This window comes from Platichthys flesus, chromosome 4 (genome assembly GCF_949316205.1).
Source record: "Platichthys flesus chromosome 4, fPlaFle2.1, whole genome shotgun sequence".
In the NCBI taxonomy this organism is placed as follows: domain Eukaryota; kingdom Metazoa; phylum Chordata; class Actinopteri; order Pleuronectiformes; family Pleuronectidae; genus Platichthys; species Platichthys flesus.
Window position 1 is genome coordinate 21,319,627 of NC_084948.1, and position 21,971 is coordinate 21,341,597.

The 21,971-nt window shown below is 44.8% G+C and overlaps 1 protein-coding gene across 1 annotated transcript in view; it reads right to left on the bottom strand.

Annotated features, from left to right (window-relative positions):
• Positions 1-15,201: 15,201 nt before the first annotated feature.
• Positions 15,202-21,971, bottom strand: part of rpa1 (replication protein A1) — a 22,911-nt gene continuing 16,141 nt past the window's right edge. The window contains exons 14-17 of the mRNA XM_062385320.1: positions 20,947-21,123; positions 19,717-19,824; positions 19,343-19,429; positions 15,202-16,011 (exon numbers count right to left, since the gene is read on the bottom strand). Of these exons, the coding sequence (XP_062241304.1) occupies positions 15,907-16,011; positions 19,343-19,429; positions 19,717-19,824; positions 20,947-21,123 (477 nt within the window). The 3' untranslated portion in view covers positions 15,202-15,906. The remainder of the gene's footprint in view (positions 16,012-19,342; positions 19,430-19,716; positions 19,825-20,946; positions 21,124-21,971) is intronic.

Sequence of the window (21,971 nt, forward strand, 5' to 3'; positions counted from 1 at the left end):
TAATTATTGTAACTCTACAGGAAGTAGTGTCTGCGATTAACTCGTTAAAAGTATCTGAAAGTTGCTTCGGGCACGTGCACACACACACACACACACACACATCTTGCCTTGTTAGTATTTCACCCGCCCTGCTGTCCATTACGAGCCTGTTTTGACCGAGGTAATGCAGCGTGTGAATGACAGATTTGACCTGAACCCAGACCAGCCTGTGTCTCGGAGGTGCCGCTGAAAAGATGTCAATACTCTGGATTAATGACACGGACGATCTACCCAGAGAGCAACTCAAATGAAAATCGTATAAATCAGGGGTCTTCAACGTTTTTCAGGCCAGGGCCCCCAAACTGGTGGAGAGATGGAGCAGAAACCCACAACTATATATATTGTATAAAATTGTGTTTTATATTAAACTGGGCCTAGTGCCATGTATAAACATAGCTACCCTGTTATTGTGCAGCCATTTATAAACATACATCTTGCATACAACACTGAGCTATTAAATTAATTCACAGATTCATGTTTTTATTTTAAACTATATATGTAGAAGAGACAGTGGATTCTCAAGTCATCTGTGGATGCCACACATACTCCCACATTAGTGAGATGTCAGACCCTGATGGGTAGCACATAACTTATCTAACCTTGGATGGATGGAGGTTGTTAGGCAGAGGGTCATATGAGCCTCACAATAGTCGATGCATGTTAATGTGTATTTAAACACGTTTAAATTTGTAAGAAAAAAATTGGATATAAAATAAACCAAACATTTCGCGACCCCCCCCTGCAGTACCTACTTTCCAAAAAAAAAAAACGACAACAAAACTTTTTTGATAGCCGCTGTTTCTGTGGAATCCAATTCTTTGATTTCAAATCAAACAAAGACAGCGCGTTCCCAAGTCTCTTCTCCTGACTTTATAAAATGAGCAAATGAAAAGTCACGGCAAGTTCAGATGGTAAACAAAGAAGCAAAATGAACACTTTTAGGTTTTTCCCACGTTTCAACAGAACGAATAAATCAAAAAGAAACAGAAGTCCACCCTTGGGTTTCTGAGGGAAAAAAATGGTTTGGTTTTGTCTCTGCTTCCGTCCACAGCCCGTCCGTCCCTGCTCCAGCCACCTGGCCGACACAGTGTCCCCCTCCACCATCCGCTCATACTGACAGAGATCAGGTCAAACGTCTTCCTGCATCCGCACAAGGCACAAAGCATTTGTCAGCACGTGTCACAAATACACACACTCGACGCGACAGAGGCCTCCAGCCCCCCGAGGTGAACAGGGTTTACTCCCTGCCACTCAGGAATCCAGCAGACGTATGAGGTTAAGAGACATAATACACACAAACCATAATCTGATATCACCTCTTGAAATGATGAGAGGGCTGAAAACAAAAATGATTGGGGGGGGTGGGGGGGGGCTTAGGTAGCATCGTGCTTATTATTCCTCTCTCAGCAAAGGGCGACAATATGTAAACAGTGAATGAAAAGCTCTTTGGTATTCCTGTACTGTACGAAAGTGAGAGTCCTCAATCCCCCCCCCCCAAATATTTCATGGACTCTTGACATCAGAAATACAAGGATTAAGTTCATTTCTTCCCCGAGCAATGAGGGATTTCAATAAGAAATAAACAAAACAGCGTCTCATATTTTTGCGAAGGAGAATTTAAATTCAAAGCTTACTGCACACCCTGTCAGCTGATTTATTTGTCTGTGTTTTAATATTGAATGTGCTTAGTTTGCACCAGTGGAGGTCTTTAGTTCTTGTGTAATTCCTTCAGAGCCAAACTTTGGATTTAACGCTTGCAACACGGCTGCTTAGGTTTGGTAACAAAAGAAGTGGCATTCGTACGTGAAGAAAAAAGTTGTGTCTGAATTCACCACAACCTGCCCTCGGGAGTAATTCATTCATAACATCATTAGTGTTTTTAAAACGGTTTATTGCCACTTTATATTAGAAGACTGTGTCGTGTGAGTTTCAGTTATCAGCCTCTAAGCAGTTCCCTTCATCTCTGCTAATCGTTCAGGTCATTGTTTGGGTTTTCTAACCTGTAACTTTCATAGGAATCAAACTTCTTGAACATAGCTAGTAATATTTAGCAGCTAAAGAGACAAATATCTCCCTCAGGATCTTGTTCAGAGCAAAACAGAGCTAAAGGGGAAACTTACATTCCGAGGAGGTGGGAGACATGAGTCCAAACGAATGATCATATTTGCTGGATTTACAACAAAGTAACTGTGAAGATGACATGTTGTTTCTGCTGGCTCCGTGCGGACGAGAGAAAGTTAAAAAGCACTCGCACAGAAACACAGAAGCCACTGAAGAATGGTTCAAACCAATCTACGACTGCAATGATTAAGGGGGCAGCTTTGGCTTTGGCTTCTCTAATCCTGTGCACAAAGGATGTTGGTTAATAAAGAAGTGTTTAGAGTGATAATATGGATGCGGCCAACCCAATCCAGGCATCCCAGTGGCTGCCAGTAAACACAGGCCAGTTGCCCAGTGATCAGATGGTTTCGCAGAATTTCATACTCAAAGAAAAATCATGGAGGGAGGAGAAGAGCCACCGACTTGGAGCAGAAAGATTACAGAGTCAACCGACATAAGGACATCAACAAATATGGATGTGGTCTCATGAGGAAGACAGAAACGCCATCAAGGGTTTGTGGGAGTGTTTAAACAGAAGCCTCCGCTGACCTGTGAGTGTGAAAAGATGTTTCTGTCCTGGCAGGGACGTCTCTCTCTCTCTCTTTATGCAATCCTAATGAGCAATAACACATCCTAACCCGATCACTGCATTTCTATTGAGCTTGTAGTCCACTGAAAAGCCATAATCAATTTGAGCTCATTAGAAAATGAGCAGTAAATTCTCAGTGAGTTGTCATTCAGACAGTTTGCTCTATCAGTCTGTTGCCCATTATCTGGCTCAGTGCTGTTGTCTGCTGCTTGATGTTATCTACACACACACACACACACACACAAACACACACACACACACACACAATCACGTCAGCACACCGCTCGGTCGTGCAGAATTCCCTCTGATCCCTCTGATTTTATTACGTGCTACCTTGAATGCCGCTTGCTTTTTATTAACTCTCACGTCCCGGCTCCTTCTGCACACCGGATACTCTTTAAATCAACAGTAATTGCAAACCAATGAAAAAATGTGATTTAAAAATCTTTTTATCGCCCCCCCTACGCACTTCGAAATGTGTCGTTCCGACCACATCACCGAGGCAGACTAAATAAATGAGCTTCTTCACTCTGGTGGAGCAGCGCGGCCGTACAGCTGCAGTTTTAGCTCCTTGTTCTCAGTCGTTCGTGATACTGCCGCTGGCGAGCCGGGGAAACAGCTGAGGGTAATTGAAATGTGTCATTAACCGATTTTTGATATTTTGCAGGGAAGACGCTTGTTTATTTACCCGCTGCAAAATTTCAGGGGCGTATAATGCAGGACTGGGCCGGTCTGTGATTTAATAGAGGCGGCTAGGGTCTCACAGAAATAATTGCTTTTGCTTGCATATGCATGAAGCTTCTAGGCAACAAAAAAAAACAGCTAATCTAATACTGTTTTTTGTAATATACAGTATGTACACAGCCTCTGGTGGGTTTTGGGAAACCATGACAGCTTCCTGCTTGTCGATTAAACAAACGTCTGAAATGTGTAGTGACAATAATATAGTAGATGAAGAAGGAACGTCGATCATAAAGTGCTTTTCTCACATTCACCTCATCGTTCAAATGCTGAGGGCACAACCACAACATTTTGGGGCTCAGTGTCACGGATGACGCGTCTCCTCTTCCAACCAAAACATGCCTGGGCTCTGCCTATGGTTGCAAAGGGGCGGAAACACTCCGGAAACTTTCCATTGGAATATTAAGCTCCGGGATTTGGGGAATTTTGAAAAAAATAATTACAAAAATTAAACGCTGAGCAATAAAACTTCATTCAAAACTCAATTCTCATGTGTGGAGACATTTCACCCCAGCCAATGTGGAAGGAACGGCTGTAAACATTTGCAAATACAATTTCAAGAATGACACAAAGATGCAGAAGCATATAGTCAAGTGCCCAAAGTTTCCCCAGGGCTCAAATCAGCCAATGACGAAACAAAATGTTTATATTAATCTCTGTATATGACTAGGTAAAAACAGTTAGTATAAATTACGCACAATTTCCAGTTTATTCCCATTATTTCACGTTAATTGTCGTTAATTCCCATATATTCGTGTTAATTCCCATGGAAAGTTTCCAACATTGAATATTCCCGGAATTTTTCAACCCTAGTTCTGACGATGCCGTCTAATGCCAATGGCGCCCCTTGGTGGGAGAATCTCTCTCACGGTAGCTATAGCAGGAAGCGCCGCAGTTTCGAGATCCCGCCGATACATGCCCTCATCCAATGGCAGGTCTCAGCTGTTAATCATGATGTTTCAACCTTTTCTATGTTATCAAGTAACGAGTTAAAACCAGCTTGCATCTGTGTGATCAGATGTACCTGCAAGTTTGACACCATCTTTTTGACTTTGACGGCTAATCTCCCACCTACTAACATGGAGGAGGCGGCAGTATTTATGACCTACATCATGTTGTCCATCTTGACCAATAAGACACTTTGACATGCAGGAATCGAACCACTGATTCCCTGCTTATTGCTCTGCTTCCTAAACCACAGAAGCCCTTTGGGGATTTGGTACAATGTGGCGTACTGACTCACCAGCAGTTTTCATAGCGCTAAACACTGTATTCACAGACACACACGCACACACACAAACACGCACAATACAAGCTAAATAGCTGGTTGTGTGTTTGCCCCATGAGACAACCGAGCGTCAGACCTATTCAACATGAGGCGTGAGTTTGGTTTCAACAATTTGCTGCCCACTGATATCAACAGCGCTGCTCGACTGAGCCTGCAGATAACATTACTCACAATGTTTTGTCAAATCCACGCCCCCCCACCTGCTCTCTTTAGCCGTATTCTTCAGAAATAACCCCTGAAATGCGGTTTCGCTGAAGAAGTGACGTCCCTACAGGCTCAGGAAGCCATCATGGAGGATTAGACCGGCTGACAGATACGTCAATATGTCCACGATGGCATGTGGGCTTCTCTTTTATCCAGACACAAGCAACATCAGCCCCAGAGGTCTGCAGTGACAGCTGTTTGCCCATGCAGCTACTGATTTGTCAAGTCATACTTTTGGATGGTGTTTTTTTTACTGCAGGTAACAGGCTGCTGGGGGGAGGATACAGAACATGCTCTGTTGTTTTTATTCACAGTAAGAGACCAGTGTTTTCACTATAAACAGGGGCGTGGCAGCAGGGTGGGCAAAGAGGGCGATTCCCTTGGGGCCCTGGGCTGAGAGGGGGCCCCTGAACCGGAACCCCATGATCAGGAATGTACAGGAGGCTGCATGGTGAGAAACCCCCTGATGAGACCCCAGGGCCACTGTCTAACTAAATATTCATAAATTTGAAGAGTAAAATGTTTAAATGTGTATCTATGAAGTAACGTGGGATAGTGTGTGGGGGGGGGGTGCACTGACTTAAGTACTTTAATCTTTGTGTATGCAAAGTATGACCTTTATAATTACCTCCGCCAAGGAGGTTACGTTTTCTTCTGAGTTCACAGGATTACGTAAAAACTTCTCAAAAACCAATTCAGTTTTGGAGCTGATCTGAATCAGGCCTGGGGGCCCCCAAAGTCCATTGACTGACTTCACCTGAACAATGTAACATGATTCAGCCCTGAAAGAAATCTCTCATCAAGCTCCATCATCAGGGTGTTAATTCATGTGTACTCTGCGGGTGCTGTTCTGCTGGACCACATTATAGTTTCATGGATTTCATATCTTTCGCACCGGCGCTTTCATCGAAGGGGAACAAAACAAAGACCTCGCCGGCAGACTCCTCAGTGCACACACAGTGAGGGGTGTATAAAGGGTCACGTCACTAAATCATATGAAGCATTTCCTCACTCCTCATATATCTGAGTCACGGTGCAGATATATATATATATTTTTTGAAGAAATCCACAGCTCAGAATCAGGCCTCACCCCGGAATAAAAGGCTGAATGGAATTCTGTTTATGAAGCTCAAAGAATTCATAATGACATCACAACAAACTCAGATGCATCGAGCCTTTCGAAAAACAATGCCTGGGGTTCTGTGGTTAATCTGCGGACTTCACTGTGAAATGTGAGATATATGCACTTGAAAACATGAGATAAAAACCTATGTACTGTACAGCTGCAACTTCTCCTTGATGCAACAGAATGTAATACAGGTAAAATAGCACATTCTCTGTTTTGACACATAAAGATTCAAACTCATAAATTATAAAACACGCTACACTTTCGGCTCAGTTCAATAAACACATAGGAGCAGAAGCTCAAGTGAAGGATCATTTACAGAGAAGACTGCACGTCTACGTCCAGGATCATTACCTTCAGCTCCGTGGAGACTGGACAGATATCAAGTCGCTCCTGAGGAGGAGGGACTGTTAGTTGTGTGAAATTGAGATGTATTTCTTGTTCTGTCGTCTACGAGGACATACAGGGTTTACTTTTTAGTATAATGTCCTCTAATGGTCTTCATTTCTTTTGGTTTGATGATTATGGAAAAACTAGAGTGAAGCTGCAGGGCATTCATTTTGTTGAGTTTGGGGAAAAAAAGCAAAATATTTTGTTAAAGACTGAGTTGTAAGAAAATACTTTATTTTGTAGAAGTACTGGTGTTAATTAAACCCACTAGTACTGGGTACACTGTCTGCAAACTAAAAAAACACTAGAATAATAATTTAAAATTGACCGTTATGATCCATAAAGTCGTCCTTATGTCGACAACTGTGTAAATTATGTTGCTTTTGTCAGTTTGCAGATTCTATGATTTTTCTGGTTCTTGAATTAAAGTCACAATAACAAGCTTATGCACATAAAAACACATGGATACAATTTAAATGTTATTCGGGCTGGACGATGGGCGGAAACTAAAGAGGACACTTTAAAAAAAAAAAATTATATCAACTACCATATGGATTCATCTGGTAATGGCAGCATATCCCTGTTTTATTTAGAGCGGTTGTATTTAGAGTCGCCAGCCATCAACTGACCTATAAAGCTCAATTAAGTAAATTCAAACCAACTTAAAGAGTTTCAGTCAAATGGGGGATGTCCGACTTATATATCCTATACTTTCTTCCAGTTCATACTGTTATAAAATAATAACATGTCCACCACAATTTACAAAATACTCTATCATCTCCCAGTCTGAAATGTTTATTACATCTTCTGCTTCTTTTTTATTCCCAGCAGAAAGTGTGTTTTCTGTCCCTCTGCCATCACCTCTTGTTCAACACAGTTTATTCATAACAGAAAGAAAAAAAAAAAAAATAACAATCTCCCAGAATCCCCAGGGACGGCGGCAGCGCTCGTGGTGACATCAGATCCTGGGCTTATTTCTTTATCAGGACGGTTCAGGGCGCGGAACGTGGCAAGGGACGACAGCGGGTCCTGTGTCTTAAAGCAGAGGAAGCACCCCGGGTCTTATGGGGTTGTTGTGCAGTTCACAACTGACAGGCATGAAAGAGGGGATTTAGATGTGGACCCAAACATCTCTCCACCTGGCTTTGAAGCCTGCGAGTGAGCCCCCCCCCCCCCCCACCACCACCACCACCACCACCACCACCACCGCGCTTTCCGCTGCGAGGCTTCCAGCACATGTCCTCGAGTACTACTCTGAGACGTTTTTCCCGCAGCTCGTCCACTGGTGACGTTTCCCCCTGTGTGGTTTCCATGGCGAAGCTGCAGATGGAATAAACAGTCCTGAAGTCTGGCCAAACACACGAGGACCATTCAATTCTAGCTACTTCACCACGAAGACTTCAAACGGCAGCCTGGAAACACACAGGTCGCCGCGTGGTCACATCCAGACTTCAATTAGGCAAAAACAAAGGGTTTCTGGTTTGAGTCCACGACTGGCTCCAGGAGACGTCCCCCCCCCCCCCACACACAGCAGCATTATCTCCCCCACTACAGACACGCATGCATCGCCCGCAGCTCCGCACAAAGACACACACAGCTGGCAGTGGACGCCCTATGGTGGACGCTCTTGTTTAATTATAGCTCTTCAGAGTAACGTTGCACCGTTAACTGAATTCCCCCTCGTTAATGGTTCGCCATAAAGCATCCCTCGGCTTCCACCCATATTTTCAGTGTGTTGGTTTTATTAGTCAAACAGTCGGAGCCGCAGGGCGTCCGCCGGATTAGAGCGATGGAGTCGGCGGGTCGGAAGCTGAGACACCTCGACAGCTGGGTGGCGAGTTGTGCGGCGCGGTTTCTTTGCCTTCCATTCCGGGATGATAATGTGAGAGACACTTGAAAAAGACACAAGCCCATTGTGCCAGAACTCCCCACTCACCGGCTCGGCTTGTTGTGTTGCTGATGTGTCAAGCTGACCAAAGAGCTGAATGCACAGAAATGTTCCTTTTACTGGGGACTTGTGTGTAATAGCACGATCTGACACTTTCAGATTCATGTTTGACTCTCTGTCGAGCTCCAGTTGTTAAAGCCTGGAGTCTGTGGTCAACACACATGCGTCCTCTCTGAACCCAGCTGAATGCTTTCAATGAGACACTGATGATATGAACAGATTAATGCATTTGCACGGCCGGTAGTCGGTAAAATGAGACTTCCAGCCTTCGTTCTGCAGCAGCTTTGCTTCTCCCCTCTCCGCCGAGCTCACACACTAACGGGTTTCTCCACGTCCAGCCTTGTTTTCATGGGGGTGTGTAGAAAGGTGTCAAAATATCATCTCCACCAGGAAGTGTGGTGGAGCTGCCTGAGCCGGGGCCCTGTCAGCTCCCGGTACGCCACGGCTGCTCTCCGTGTTTCATCGCGTTCCAGAAACAGGAAAAGGTTCCACTGACAGTGAGTAAATAAGCCAATTGCTTTTCACTTTGCGAGGAGGAGGAGGGCAACTCGAGGAGGGGGTTTGTGTAAATTGAGCGCTGTGCCGACGGAGAGAAAGAAATTGTGCATTACACAGGGCATCAAGAGGGCTGGACTCCTGAGACACATTGTAGCAGGGCCTGAGGCGGCAGCCTCCCACTCTGGGGGGGTACTCTTCCCCTGGCCTGACCTACTTGACATGGAGATATAATCTGTATCCCAGGGAGAAACTGAGGAGCGAGAAAATTTGGTTTTCCCAACAACCTTGGCATAAACTCAGATAACCATGTCTGCATGCAGGAGTTCTGCTTGGACTCCCCATTGCACCGCGGAGATAATGTGCAGGCTCGCAGAGGACCGAGAGGCAGGTGGAGAGATGTGAAACACAGTATGACAATGTAAAAAGGAAAGTGAGTGCAGTCTGGAGCGTTTCAAGGGACTTTGGGAGCCGCAGGCAAAAGGGCCCTGCAGGGAAGAAACGCAGACCAAGAAACATGGTATTAAACTGCATCATTCTAAACCTCAAAACGATTCTTTTGGTCTTCAACTAAACCTCTAAAGCGGAGTTTGCACCACACTACTTGGAGTCCTGCAGTCGATAGGAGTTCACACTACATGACTGACGACGATTTTTTTAGCAAGCGAAACTCGGACTGGTCTCATGAAAATCACACTGTGTCCCTCTGGGAGCAGGGTGGTGATCAGGGTGGTGTTCAGGAAGGAGAGAGGAGCTCAGGCGAACACCAGAGCAAACGAACCGAGCCCGACAGGCATTCTGTTTTTTTGTTTTCTCTTTTCATCACTACATGTCCCTTCACCACCTCCAACCCGTCCTACGCTCTGATGAGCTGGGGTTGGCTGTAGTTGGTGCCAACACAGACGCGACACCCAGAAAGATGGAAATTGGAACTTACATGACTCGGCGGCAAAGCTCTCCGATCGTGTCTTTGAAGAAGACACATAATGATTGGCGACTGCACATCAGGCAGCAATCGAGAGCCTGTGTCTGCGACTAACAAAACTCGTCTGCGGCCGGAAAATCAGGCTGAATATGGTATAGCAGGAAGAAGTTTGTAATTATTACGATTTTGCTAGAAACCAGATGGCAACGGGGCGCTGTTTGGGGGTTTCATGCCATGATGTCGATCCAATGGGCTCCGTTGACTTAACATTTTTCATTTAGCTGACACTTTTATCCAAAGTGACAATAAGTGACAATAAGTTACAGTGAGTGCATTCAACCATGAGGGTCCAAACCCAGAACAAGAATCAAGAAAGTACAATTTCTCCCAAAAAAATTACAAATCATCAGCCATGTTGGGGGGGGGGGGGGCACCTCTCAGACTGTCTACAAAGCCCCTGAGCGGAGTGTACGACAGAGAAGGGAAGGGAAGCATGGAAGACAGGAACAAGTGAGTCTAATGTAGAAGCACATTTCTTCAGTGATGGTGCCCAGGAGGCACGAGCACAACACCACAGACAAACTGGTACAGGTCCCAAAACTCGAGTCCGAACAAAACTGCACCAACATTTCTCTCTAAAAACAGAATGAAAGCCCCCAATGCATGAAAGAAGTGACGCTGAGAGAGAGAGAGAGAGAGAGAGAGAGAGAGGGAGAGAGGGAGAGAGGGAGAGAGCGAGAGAGCGAGAGAGAGAGAGAGGGGGAGAGGACGGAGGGGGAAAGAAAGAGGCAGGGAGGCAGCACGGGCCCAGTTACATAACTAACACCTGTCCAAATCCCACACCACAGGGACTATTAAAAAAAAAAAAGGGATCTCTGTACGGAGGCTGTAAAGCAGAGCAAAGGAAACTGATGTATAGCAGTGGACAGGCAGGGAAGGAGGACGAGGAGGAGGGGGGGGGAGAGGAACTGGAGGATGCTGTGATGATGCACACGAGCTGAACTGTACAGTTTCAGAGACACAATAAATGATGGTTCATGATGCTCTCTCGGCATTCGGGGAGACACAAGTGTTGCCGGGGGGGGGGGGGGGGGGAGTAGACCCGTGTGTTGTGTATCTGCAGTGGGGCGATGGGCTCTGACAGTTTCGCTCCCTGCACCGTCTGATCACTGGTTTTCCTGACACTTGAGTGAACTCGGGGGTTTGATACCATTCCTCAGCAATCAGCCGCTCTCATTGAAAGCAACGGGGTCGGACCAATTAAAGAGACCCCGGACAAGGTCAGCCCCACCTGTACACACGGGATGAAGCGGCGCCGGTCTCCAAGCGTCGGGCCCCGGCTCCTTTGTGAGGTTTACAAGAGCAACGCTCAAACATCAAAGTTATTTTGATATATCGGAAACCACACGAGGAATAGTAATTTCGGTGACGTGCGGAACCTTTGATGTTTCCCCCCCCCCTTATTTCATTTTTTTTCCTGCTCCGTCAATGTAATGAGTATCCGAGAGAATATTCCAGCAGCAGAATTCAAAACACCCCTGTGGTGCTGATCTAATCATTTAAAAAGAACAAACTCAACATTGTCTTTTCTAATACACGTGACAACCAAGCTGATCCCTAAAAGGACAAATAGTGGCTGAAGGGCAACGTGTGGACATGATGTCGAGGGAATGCCTCGGATCGGCCAAAGCAAACATTGCATTTGATTTTTCTTCATCTAATTCTGCAGGGGAAAAAAACATTCATATTTATAAGCAGGTTTTATGCCGAGGGACTGAACACAAACAGCTTCCTCAGAGGATCAGCAGGGCAGAGAGTCACTGGCTCTGTGTGGAGGGCAGGTAAATCACACAGAGATTTAAAGACAGAGGAAAACCAAACGTCAGCCCTGACACAAACCCACCATCTACTTTTCTCTTCTCTTATACACATGGCCTCTAAATGCAGCTCTCCCTCTCCCCCCGCTCTGAAGTTATGGGAAGAAATAATAATAAAGAAAAACCAATTATCAAAGTAGTCTCAGTGAAAATAAACATTTTCTGCTTGATAGTAATAAGATGATATGATTAATAGGAGAATCAAACATTCACTTCTTCGATTTCTTTTTTTTTCCTATTCAGTTTAGTTAAAATTCTTAATACGTCTCAGCCCTGTTCTTCTTCATATCACCTATGAATGAGCCTGAAGGTCAAGATGCTGAATTACAGATCAGAATTCAAACAGGTGAATGAATAAACCAGTGAGGGGTCCAGAGGCGGGGGGGATTGTAGAAAGCACTTTGTCAAGGCCCTTTTCTAACCAGAGTTCAAATCAGGCTTTAAATCAAACCACTGTCCATCTCACACACTTCTACCTGAACTGTGTAATGCATGGGAGATTGTGTAGAACTGTATAAATGTATATAATCTCTGGGATGAAGACTCGCCACCGGGCTCATGTACAGAGCCTTAACCTATAGTGATAATATAACATCACAAGAATACGGCTCTGCAACTATAGTTGTGAGGGAGAATCCAAACAAAGCAGTTAAAACCAGTTGTTATTGTGGGTGTTTCAGAACGTCCAGCCCAAACAGTGACACAAAACAACCACACAAATTCACCACATGTCCTTAAAAAGACTGCAGGAGACGACAAACACTTTATCTATATATGCAAATCCAATTCAAGTGGAAACAGGAGAGGGAGGTGGCGCATTTGTTCACTCCGAGCCGCTTTTCAGAGGCAACAATGGATTATTACTTCATTTGATTGCAACAATTATCGGAACAATTTCCACCTGCCAGACATTTTGACTGTCGGTGCAATCTTTTTCCAGCAAACAGCCTCTTTCTCATTCTCTCCCTCGTCCCCCCCCCCCCCCCGCCACACCAGACAAAGAGGGGGAAAAGGCAACGCTGCATCCACATGACCAGTGTTTGCTCAGCAGGTTCCTCAACCAGACGTGGCTGCGGTGCTGCGAAGTCAAACACAAAAGTATCGCACCTGCACCGTCTCCTGCATGTAAGCAAATAACCCGAGGCACAGGAGACGCACCAGACTCATGAATCAGGAGAAACACACACATTGCTTAACCCCATTCATTACAACAGTACTCCAAGGGGTCCCTTCGCCTCGTCCATTTGTCTCCACGCTGTCAGGGCCACAGGGTTGTGTTTTTTTTTTTGTTTCTGTCTACACTGAGCAAAGCTTAAAGTCTCAACACTCCACAAGTGCAAACAGAAAGCAGCAGCAACTAGTACGGCTCAGAGTACAGAACATGTACGTCAACAGTCTCTCCCTTCACTCCAAATAACACACGCTTAGATCTCAGGCCTATATATGTGTCTATTGTTCTTTTTATCAAGGACCTTGAATTACTTCATAGGAAAAAGGTGAAATGTCAAAGGGGGGAAAAAAAAGCATATGTCCGGATCTGTGCCAAAATTGCATGAGTTATTTTTTGGTCTGTGTCTCATTCTCCCACAGAGTTTCATGGAAATCCCTTCAGTAGTTTGCAGAACAGATCGCTATAGGACACTTAGTATCCATAACGGCTTCGTTAAACTAGAATTATAGCTTGATTTCCAAATTAACTTGGTCTGCTTTAAACAAAGACGATTCAGATCAGGTATAGGTGTCGATACAGGTGCTGTAGGCGGTGGTCTAGTGGCAGAAACTTGGACTATGGGCAGAGAAGGTCTCTGGTTCGACTCCATGGAGTGACAACAAACGACGAACCTGGATTGATCTGTCCAAAAATCCAAGAGTCTCCCCTAACCCTGTCCAGTGCCCCTGAGCAAAGCACCTTACTCCCACAACATCTGCTCCCCGAGCACCGTACATGGTCGCTCACTGCTCTGTGTGTCCTGCACCAGATGGGTCAAAAGCAGAGATTACATTTCCCTACCTGCATGAGGGTGCCTTTGCATATCTGTGCATGTGTTTGGGATGAATAAATGCTTCCTAATAATATTAATCTTAACTATTACAGACACACCAGTGGTATGTTATTATCTGACTGTTCTACAGTTTGTTACGATTACATAATAGTTGCTAATAAAGGGTTGATCAACATTAGACCTATTTATATTAATTCATACACGTCTTATTCTGTGGCATCATCAGCCACCCTGATGAGCATCAGCTGCAGTTAGCAACACCTCGCACTGCAACGGAAAACTTATCGGAAATCTTTCAACACTAAATATTTCTCTGAAATGATGTGAAGAATGCAAACGTGATGAGCAGCTGATGAAAACGTTCGATACCTCTGTGACCATTTTGATCCCCACGGCAGCTGATCTTCAAATGATGAGGGCAGCTGTGGACCGAGCAGTAAAGATCAACACAATCGACAGAGGAAGACAAACATGGCCACGGATCAGCAGCTGTCGTTACACTCTGCCTGAAGGTGCTCCAGCTTGTGGCCAATTGAATTAGATCAAAATTTAGATAAATAAGACTTTATCTTTATTGTAGAGTGGAGACGCTTTGGTTGCTGGTTTGGTTGCTGGTTTGGTTGCTGGTTTGATCCTGGACATGCTGGATTAAATCTGTGTGAAGAGCCGCATTGATCCAGACTTCATCCATGTTGGGCAAGGATGTGGATAATTTTTTTTAGTGTTTGAAAGAAACTCGTTGACATTCTTATTATATTAAAGATGGCGATGAGATGTCAACACTTGCATGACCCCAGCAGCGCTCCTCAAATTCTTTCATTTAAATTATTTTGGCATGTTTGCACCTCAGATGATTAAGTTTAGCTCGTTTAATGCTGATAAAACTGAGCAGAAACTCACTCTGAACAACTGAATTTATAAAAGTGAACAAACTAATTTTTTTGCAACGTCTCATAACTCTTCAGAGGCCAAACTGTGGGGCGAGCCTCGGCAGGTTAAACTCAACAACGTTCTTCCAAGCGCTGCAGGCAAGATCAAAAATAAATGAGTCAAACTTAGCTTTCCTTACCATAACAGAAGAGTTTAATCCATCTACAACTACAGGCTACAGGAGCAGCGCTCAGCAGAACCGAGATGTTATCACAGGGGGAGAAATTGGGAGGCTGCACCCCCCCCATTGATGTTGTGTTTTAATACAACATGAAAGTCAAGTTTGGAGGAAAATCTGTTGCACATCTGAGCAAAAAAAGCTGAGGAGCTAGAGGGCATTGTGTGGCAGCCCTGGAATAAATCCCCCGAACAGCTCCGAAAATAAAAATAGCCCAGGTTTTCTTTTGCTTTTAATAGGTACAGGTCGGGCTAAGGTGCTGTAAGCTAAACAGACATCACTCCTACGTGCTTCAGTTTACACCGACAGAGAGAGAGAGAGAGAGAGAGAGAGAGAGAGCAGAGTACCACTGGTCAAAGACAAGAACATGGCTCCAAACACCTTTATTCTCACGGTTTAGGAAAAACAACTACAGAACTCAGAGTAGGGTTACATGCATTGAAATGACATCTTCCACCTACTTAAATAGGCTGCAGCACTTTTCCCATTAGGTCTGTGCCGTGCTTGTCTATGTGTGCTTATGTTTGCAAGTACGTGGCAGACGGGGCTAAAAAAAAAAAAAGAGTGTTTGAGAGTAAACCTTCTTATCAGGGATGTGCAGGTCCAGCCCAGCCATTTTGAGTGCGCGTCAGAGGGTGAAAGGAGAACTCGCTACTGTGCTGCTGTTCTGCTTAGAGCCGCCACATGACCATAAGCAGGAACAACTGGCCGACTTAAGACAGACACAGTGATGATTTCTCTTGTGGCTCACTGACCCCCTGTCTGCTCCGCTTGCCCAAACGACAGAAAAGAAAAAACAAACACCTGCTATTATGTTCACCGAAGAAGACAGTTTCCAGAATCAGGCCACCGATCATTGTGCGACAAAGAAAAGGTGAACTGCCGCTCCATTAGCACTTTAGAGGATTACTCATTCGAAGGCGTGAATTCATAACAATACTGAACAAATGCCTCATAAGCAAAAAAAAAAAAAGAAAACTCGGTAATACATGTAGAGGAGTTTGTTGGCTGTACAGAAACAAAGAGAAACTCGCAGAAGCAATACCAGAGCACAGATCACAGAGCACAGTTTCCTACTGGGCAGCCAGTTTCCTTATGTTCATGATCAGCCTCTTGCAGTATTCCTTGTGGTCGACGGGCTTCACCTCCATCACCGTGGCCTTGATTCTGGATTCATCCTGTCGGAAAAAAGAAGAAAGCCGCTCATGACGTACATTCACTTTCTCTCGCTGTACAACCAGGGGTCACGGAACAGGACGTGCCTGCTGCGTTGCTGTTTGAGCGCCTCCACACATGCACGTTGCTATTTTGAGTACACAAGTGCATTCACACTGTGTGCGGCAACATGCATCGCACTGCATGGACCCACATGGTGCGGCTGCCATCTCGGCTACAAAGAGGAGGGGCAGGGAGCAGCGGTGGGTTTCAAGACAAGTCAAAACTGCGGCCAAGGAAAGTCGGTACGTTGTCAACACTGATTGTGTGTTTAATTTCCAATGCCGCAATGACACAGGAGACACACGCAACTAATTAAAACAATCAGTCACTTGGTCCAAATGTCATTTCCGGTGTGTGCATGGTGGTCATGATTGATTTAGGGCAACGGCAGAGTCAGAATTTACAGACGCTGCCAGTACCAGTATACTGTGAGGCCTTCATACTACATGTGAGAACACTGACTGACACATTTGATGTTGGTTCTATGTTTAACACTGACGTGTATGTATGCAGCAAGGGAACCCATGAGTGAATAAACAGCCATTTCAGCCTGTGGTAGTCCCCAAGGCTAAAAACTGTATCTTACAAGCTACACGATGTAAATATATGAAAGTGCATCAGACCTTATAAATCAGAACATCACCCCCCCAAATAAATGATGGTGAAGTGAGAGACCACTTTCCCATTCCGGGTCAGAGATGTGAAATAATGATCAGCTGGAGACAGATGCAGACATCTTCCCTTGTGCTTAGACTGGATCACCAAATTATTTTGCTCATCAAATGAACATTTCACAAAGGAAATAGAGGCGACGTTTGAAAGCATAACTTTCTCCACAGCCGTCTAGACAGCGGAAGGTCATCAGTAGCAGTAGCGTCATTCTCTCTGTGTTAGAACGCAGGTTTCACTCATCTCCTCTCCACTAGTCTTCAGCTGCTGCAACGTAAATCCCCTTCCTCTGAATAAGTGCCCTCATACCCATTTGTATGATACAAATAAAAAGATTTAATATGTATAAAGAAGAATAACAAGCTTTGAAATAAAATGTTTCCAACATGGAAATAAAACAGGATTCTGATCTGGGACGATGTTGATAGAAGCATCCTCAACAGATTTCTTTAAATCATGTAATTTTATCTGTAGTTTATCTTAAACCTAAATTGGGGATTTCTCGCTGACTATTATTAAAGTCCTTCTACTCTGGGTTCTGGCCTAGAAGCAGTGGTGCCGCCGGTGGGTGAGTTTAGACGAGCTGTGTTTGTCCGTGAGCAGCCAACACTTGTTTGTTGATCCACACATTGACATCTGGGCCCAGTGTGCACATACACACATAAGAAAGCACAAGAGGCACAAGACATTAATTTGCTCGGCTGTGACCTTTTCCTAACAACATTAAAGTTGCCAGCGTGCGCTCACGGAAGAAAAATAACCGGCTCATACGAGCAGAACAAGACGTTTCATCTCCGATACGGACTTTACCACAGAGCAGGGGGGATGAAGAGACACTGGAATGAACTAATATCTAGTGAGCAACTTACAAATCTGTCCGATTTGCTCTTTAATTACCCGTCTCACGTGTAACCTGCATATTAGATCCTGGCTCATGGCGGTGCGCCGGCGGTTATTTCGAGATCTGGGAACTGGTTGATCTCTGGTGAGATACAGAGCCAGCAGTGCTCGGTGGGGGGAGTGTGACGAACCACCTCTCGCCACTCACACCCTCAACATGTCACTATAACCTAAGAAAGGTGTAACCGTATAATCAGCGATTGTCACACAGAGCAGATCTATGGCGACAGTGTGAGAAATATCAGCCGCACGGTGGAAACAGACACGTGATTGAGATTCAGCTACAGAATCTAACTACAAACCTAAACAATGAGACTTTAATAACAGTTTGAATATCGCTGCCACGAGCAGGCGTCCCTGATTCCACTTGAATAAAAAAAAAATCATCCATCACTGACATTTTGAGTGACAACACAATTGCCTGTAAACAAGAATGATCGGAGTGATATCAAAATATTGTCAGTGCCAACATGGGACTTTGATTTGGATTGGTGTTAATTACATTATGCATCACGCCCACATGAACAAACTGCTCATCAGCACTTGTTTTGATCAACGGCAATTAATCATGGAGTGTTTTGATCCAACAGCAGCGAGAGGACGCAGTTATTGAAAGGGCTGCTGGTTGATTTTATTTCAACCAACTAATTGATTAATTGGGTCAATTTGAACGCTGTGAGTGTGTGTGAGTGTGTGTGTGTGTGTGTGTGTGTGTGTGTGTGTGTGTGTGTGTATCTGAAAATGAAATCTGGATGTTTCCAGCTCACAGACTGACCTTTAAACGCACTGTCTATGTATCTTAGAGCTGTGATCTCATTACAGGAGATAATTATCATTCTCCTCATGTGACTGCTGCAGGCTCTTTATTACCTCAAAGCAAGAAGATTACATGTTTTCACCAGTGTTTGTTTGTTAATTAGCAGGATTACACACAGATCTACTCAAATCGGTTTCCATAAACCTCGGTGGAGAGGTGAGGCGTGACCAAAAGAACCAATCTGGCTCAAAGTTCAGTTTAAGGTTTTTTCAGCTTTCTGATCAAAACGGGTCAGAGACTTCTCGTCCAAACTGACGTGAATCATCACCTGCTGACAATCTGCTCTGTCCCACAATCAGCCTACACAACATTGTACACATGACAACAAGCGAGAGCCGGCCACAATGGCCGGCTTGTCACACTGAGGAGGAGAAAGTAAAGTGATAGCAGGGCTGCAGGTGGGTCTGCTGAAGGAATATGGGGGGGGGGGGGGGGTTTCGAGGCAGCAGCCAATACCAGCTTGCAGCCGTGCCACGGGCAGTTAGGATGCTGAGCCGAACGTGACGGACACAGTGGCCCCCTCTGTGCGTCGCAGGCGGACGCTGCCCCTGGCTCGGCTCCAGACTTCCTGCTCGGGGTCCCAGCCCAATCAATTCTTTTATGTGCTCCCCTCAAAGCGAACCTCTATCCGTGTGGCCGACAGGAAACAGTGGCCGCGTCTAATCTGCGCGTGCACCGTTCAAACACTCAAATTATTCTCTGAGATGAGAAATGGTTGCATCAGTTCAAATCTAACCGGGGTTGGTTTTGTTAATGAACGGGAGAAGCGCAACAGTAAAAACATAAAGACCCACTTTTTGGCTCATGAAGGAGGGTTGGAGCTTTAGGGGATCAAGCTCGTGCTGGGACGACAACAAACCTGCCGGCGTCTCATCGGGCTACTGACCATTCCTTGTTGTACTCACGTTATACGTTTCTAGCTTCACTCTGCTGCGGAAGATAAACGTGTGGAAGTTGGCTTGTTGGAAGATTTCATCAAAGGCAGTTTCATTCTGAAAGTGAGAGAAATATTCTAAATCAGAGCCGGCAGTATGTATATATATATATATATATAGTCTGTTAATCAAACAGGAGTTTCATCATGATATATATTGGGTGGCTGAAATGTGAATTCTAAGATACGACTCCTGTGACTTTCAAAGTAATTATTCCTGGAAGGAACAAAGCACAGTAGGTGTCTTAACACAAATTTGTCTGTGGATGTTTGGCAGGAACAGATCCTGAAGTTTTAGCTCTCGCTCTGGCCATTGTGTTACACGAGGAGGGGGGGGGGGCTCACCGAGTCCTTGAGCTGCCCCAGGTAAGCCGCGTTCTGGCCCAGGATGGCCTCTGCACTCTCCTGGAAGCAGGTCACCCACTGGTTGTCTCCATAATCTGCAATGTTAGCCTGACGGAGCAAACAGAAAAGAGTTAACAGGTAGAAAGGTTTAATGCATATTGAATCTGCAGACTTAATAATGTAACAAATGACTTAATATTAATCTATGGGATCTCGTTCATGAATGACAAAGACTCTGCTGCATTATTAATAGAAACATCAGCTGCATTTAAACAAGTTCTTCTACTTTCTCCCTGACTAAATGTAAAGTTTGTGTTAAACTAGGTGATGCAGAGCAGCAGCTACAGGCAGTGAGGAAAATAAACCCGGAGAGTGGGACACTGGTGAAAGACAGAAGGACTAACGACAACATGAACCCACATTTTCACTGAAAAACAACTGTGAGATTCAGAATCCTACATATACAAATGTGCCCTTGTATACATTGTGTATAGGGATCTGTTGTGTGAGACAGAGAAGTTGCCAGATGCTTCAACCCACCAAGTAAAACACAACTCTCCACTCTTAAGTGATTACATCCTCTAATTAGTCGATATTCTGCTGGCAGGACGTAGTCACTTGCGATACAGACAGTGGAAGCAGATTCACAGCTTATGCTTGCGAGGTATAACAATATGTCGCCTGGTGAGAGCTACAAAACAAGAGCCGCTCATTTCAGATGCCAGGCTTGCAACTGCTCTGATGCCGACTAAGTAAGTTCTTGTTTTGCCATTTTTCTTTTAAATAATAGTTGTGTGCAAATGAGCTGAGAAAAAGGAACGTGTACTTGTTTACTGCTGCATATTTCTGTTAAATGACAAACAGCACAATATGGAGAGCTGCAGCCATTAACCCCACACAGCTCCACTGTAAGGAATCTTAGATTAAGTCCTCATTATGCTGCATCACAGGAAATTCAACTACACAGAGCAGGATGGGGTGATGTTGGACCACTGGGGTTCTGGAGGACAGAGAGAAGACTAGGGAGAAAGACGAGGCAATGAGAGGGACTAGAGGGACGACACCCACAGCCTCAGCAGGAGCATCTGTTCAGGTCTATGCAGGAAGAACAGGGATTTAAAATATGTGCATTTGAATATAAATACACTTGTGTGAGTGTGTGTGAGTGTGTGTGTGTGGCACAGCTGAAAGAGTGAGAAGTTTCAGGGAAGCCGTCGCCGAGTCACGTACCGACAGGATGAGGCGGTACTTGAAGTTGGGGAACTCTTTGTCGCACTTCTCACAGCGGAACATGCCATTCTGCTGGTCCACCACTTTCTTGTTGCAGTCTTGGGTCGGGCAGGCCTGGTACATGCAGTTTTCCTTGCGCAGGTACACAATGGTGGCTATGCAGGTGTAGTAGTCTGCCTGAAAAAAGAAAAACAAAATACACATGAAAAAAAAAAAAAAAGGGCTAAATACAGCTACTGAAAGGCTCTTCTCACGAACTGAAGTTTTCTCCACCATTTTAGTTTTTTCTATCGTAAATATGTTGACGGTTGACATTTCCAGCAGTGTGTAGCTGAGTATGTGAAGCGCCAGGAGAGACACATCTGTGCAGTAGATTGCACAGGTTACACTCCCCAACCAGAATCCTAATGGCTCTGACACAAATGCAAATCAGCAAGGAGGCTGATGCTTTTGTGAACGTGGGGGACCGTGAGCACGTAAACAGGCTTCGGGAAATATTCCTGGTCAGCGGGGGAAAGAGGAGACTTGGCCCCTGCCGGTTTGATAAAGGCTAAAAGTGCTTGTTCAGGGTCAGGGAGCAGAGTTTAATGTCCAAGAGCATCAACCAGTCATTAACGCCACCAAGTCAATTCAAATTATGTCGACTATGAAGAACAGATTAAAGCCACAGGCAGCTGTAATCAGTTTTTACAAAGGGCTGAAAAAAGTCCAGACATTCTGATTCATTTTCACTCACACTAACATTCGTTGAAGAGATAAACAAGAAGGCAATTTATTCAAAACAGAAACATGCCTCCAAAGGACGGAAATCCATTCTTTCCTCCCTCGGACCATAACATTAGAAACACGAAAAGACATTAGACCCCAATTAACTTCAAAAACAGGACAACTGACGCTGCATGTCACGTTGGCTGGATAAAAAGAGTGTGTGACAAATGTCAGGAAAACTAAATGAAAGAGGGGAGCCGTCGCTTTTTAATTACCATTTTGATTTCAAAACAAACCAACCCAGACATCCACCTCGA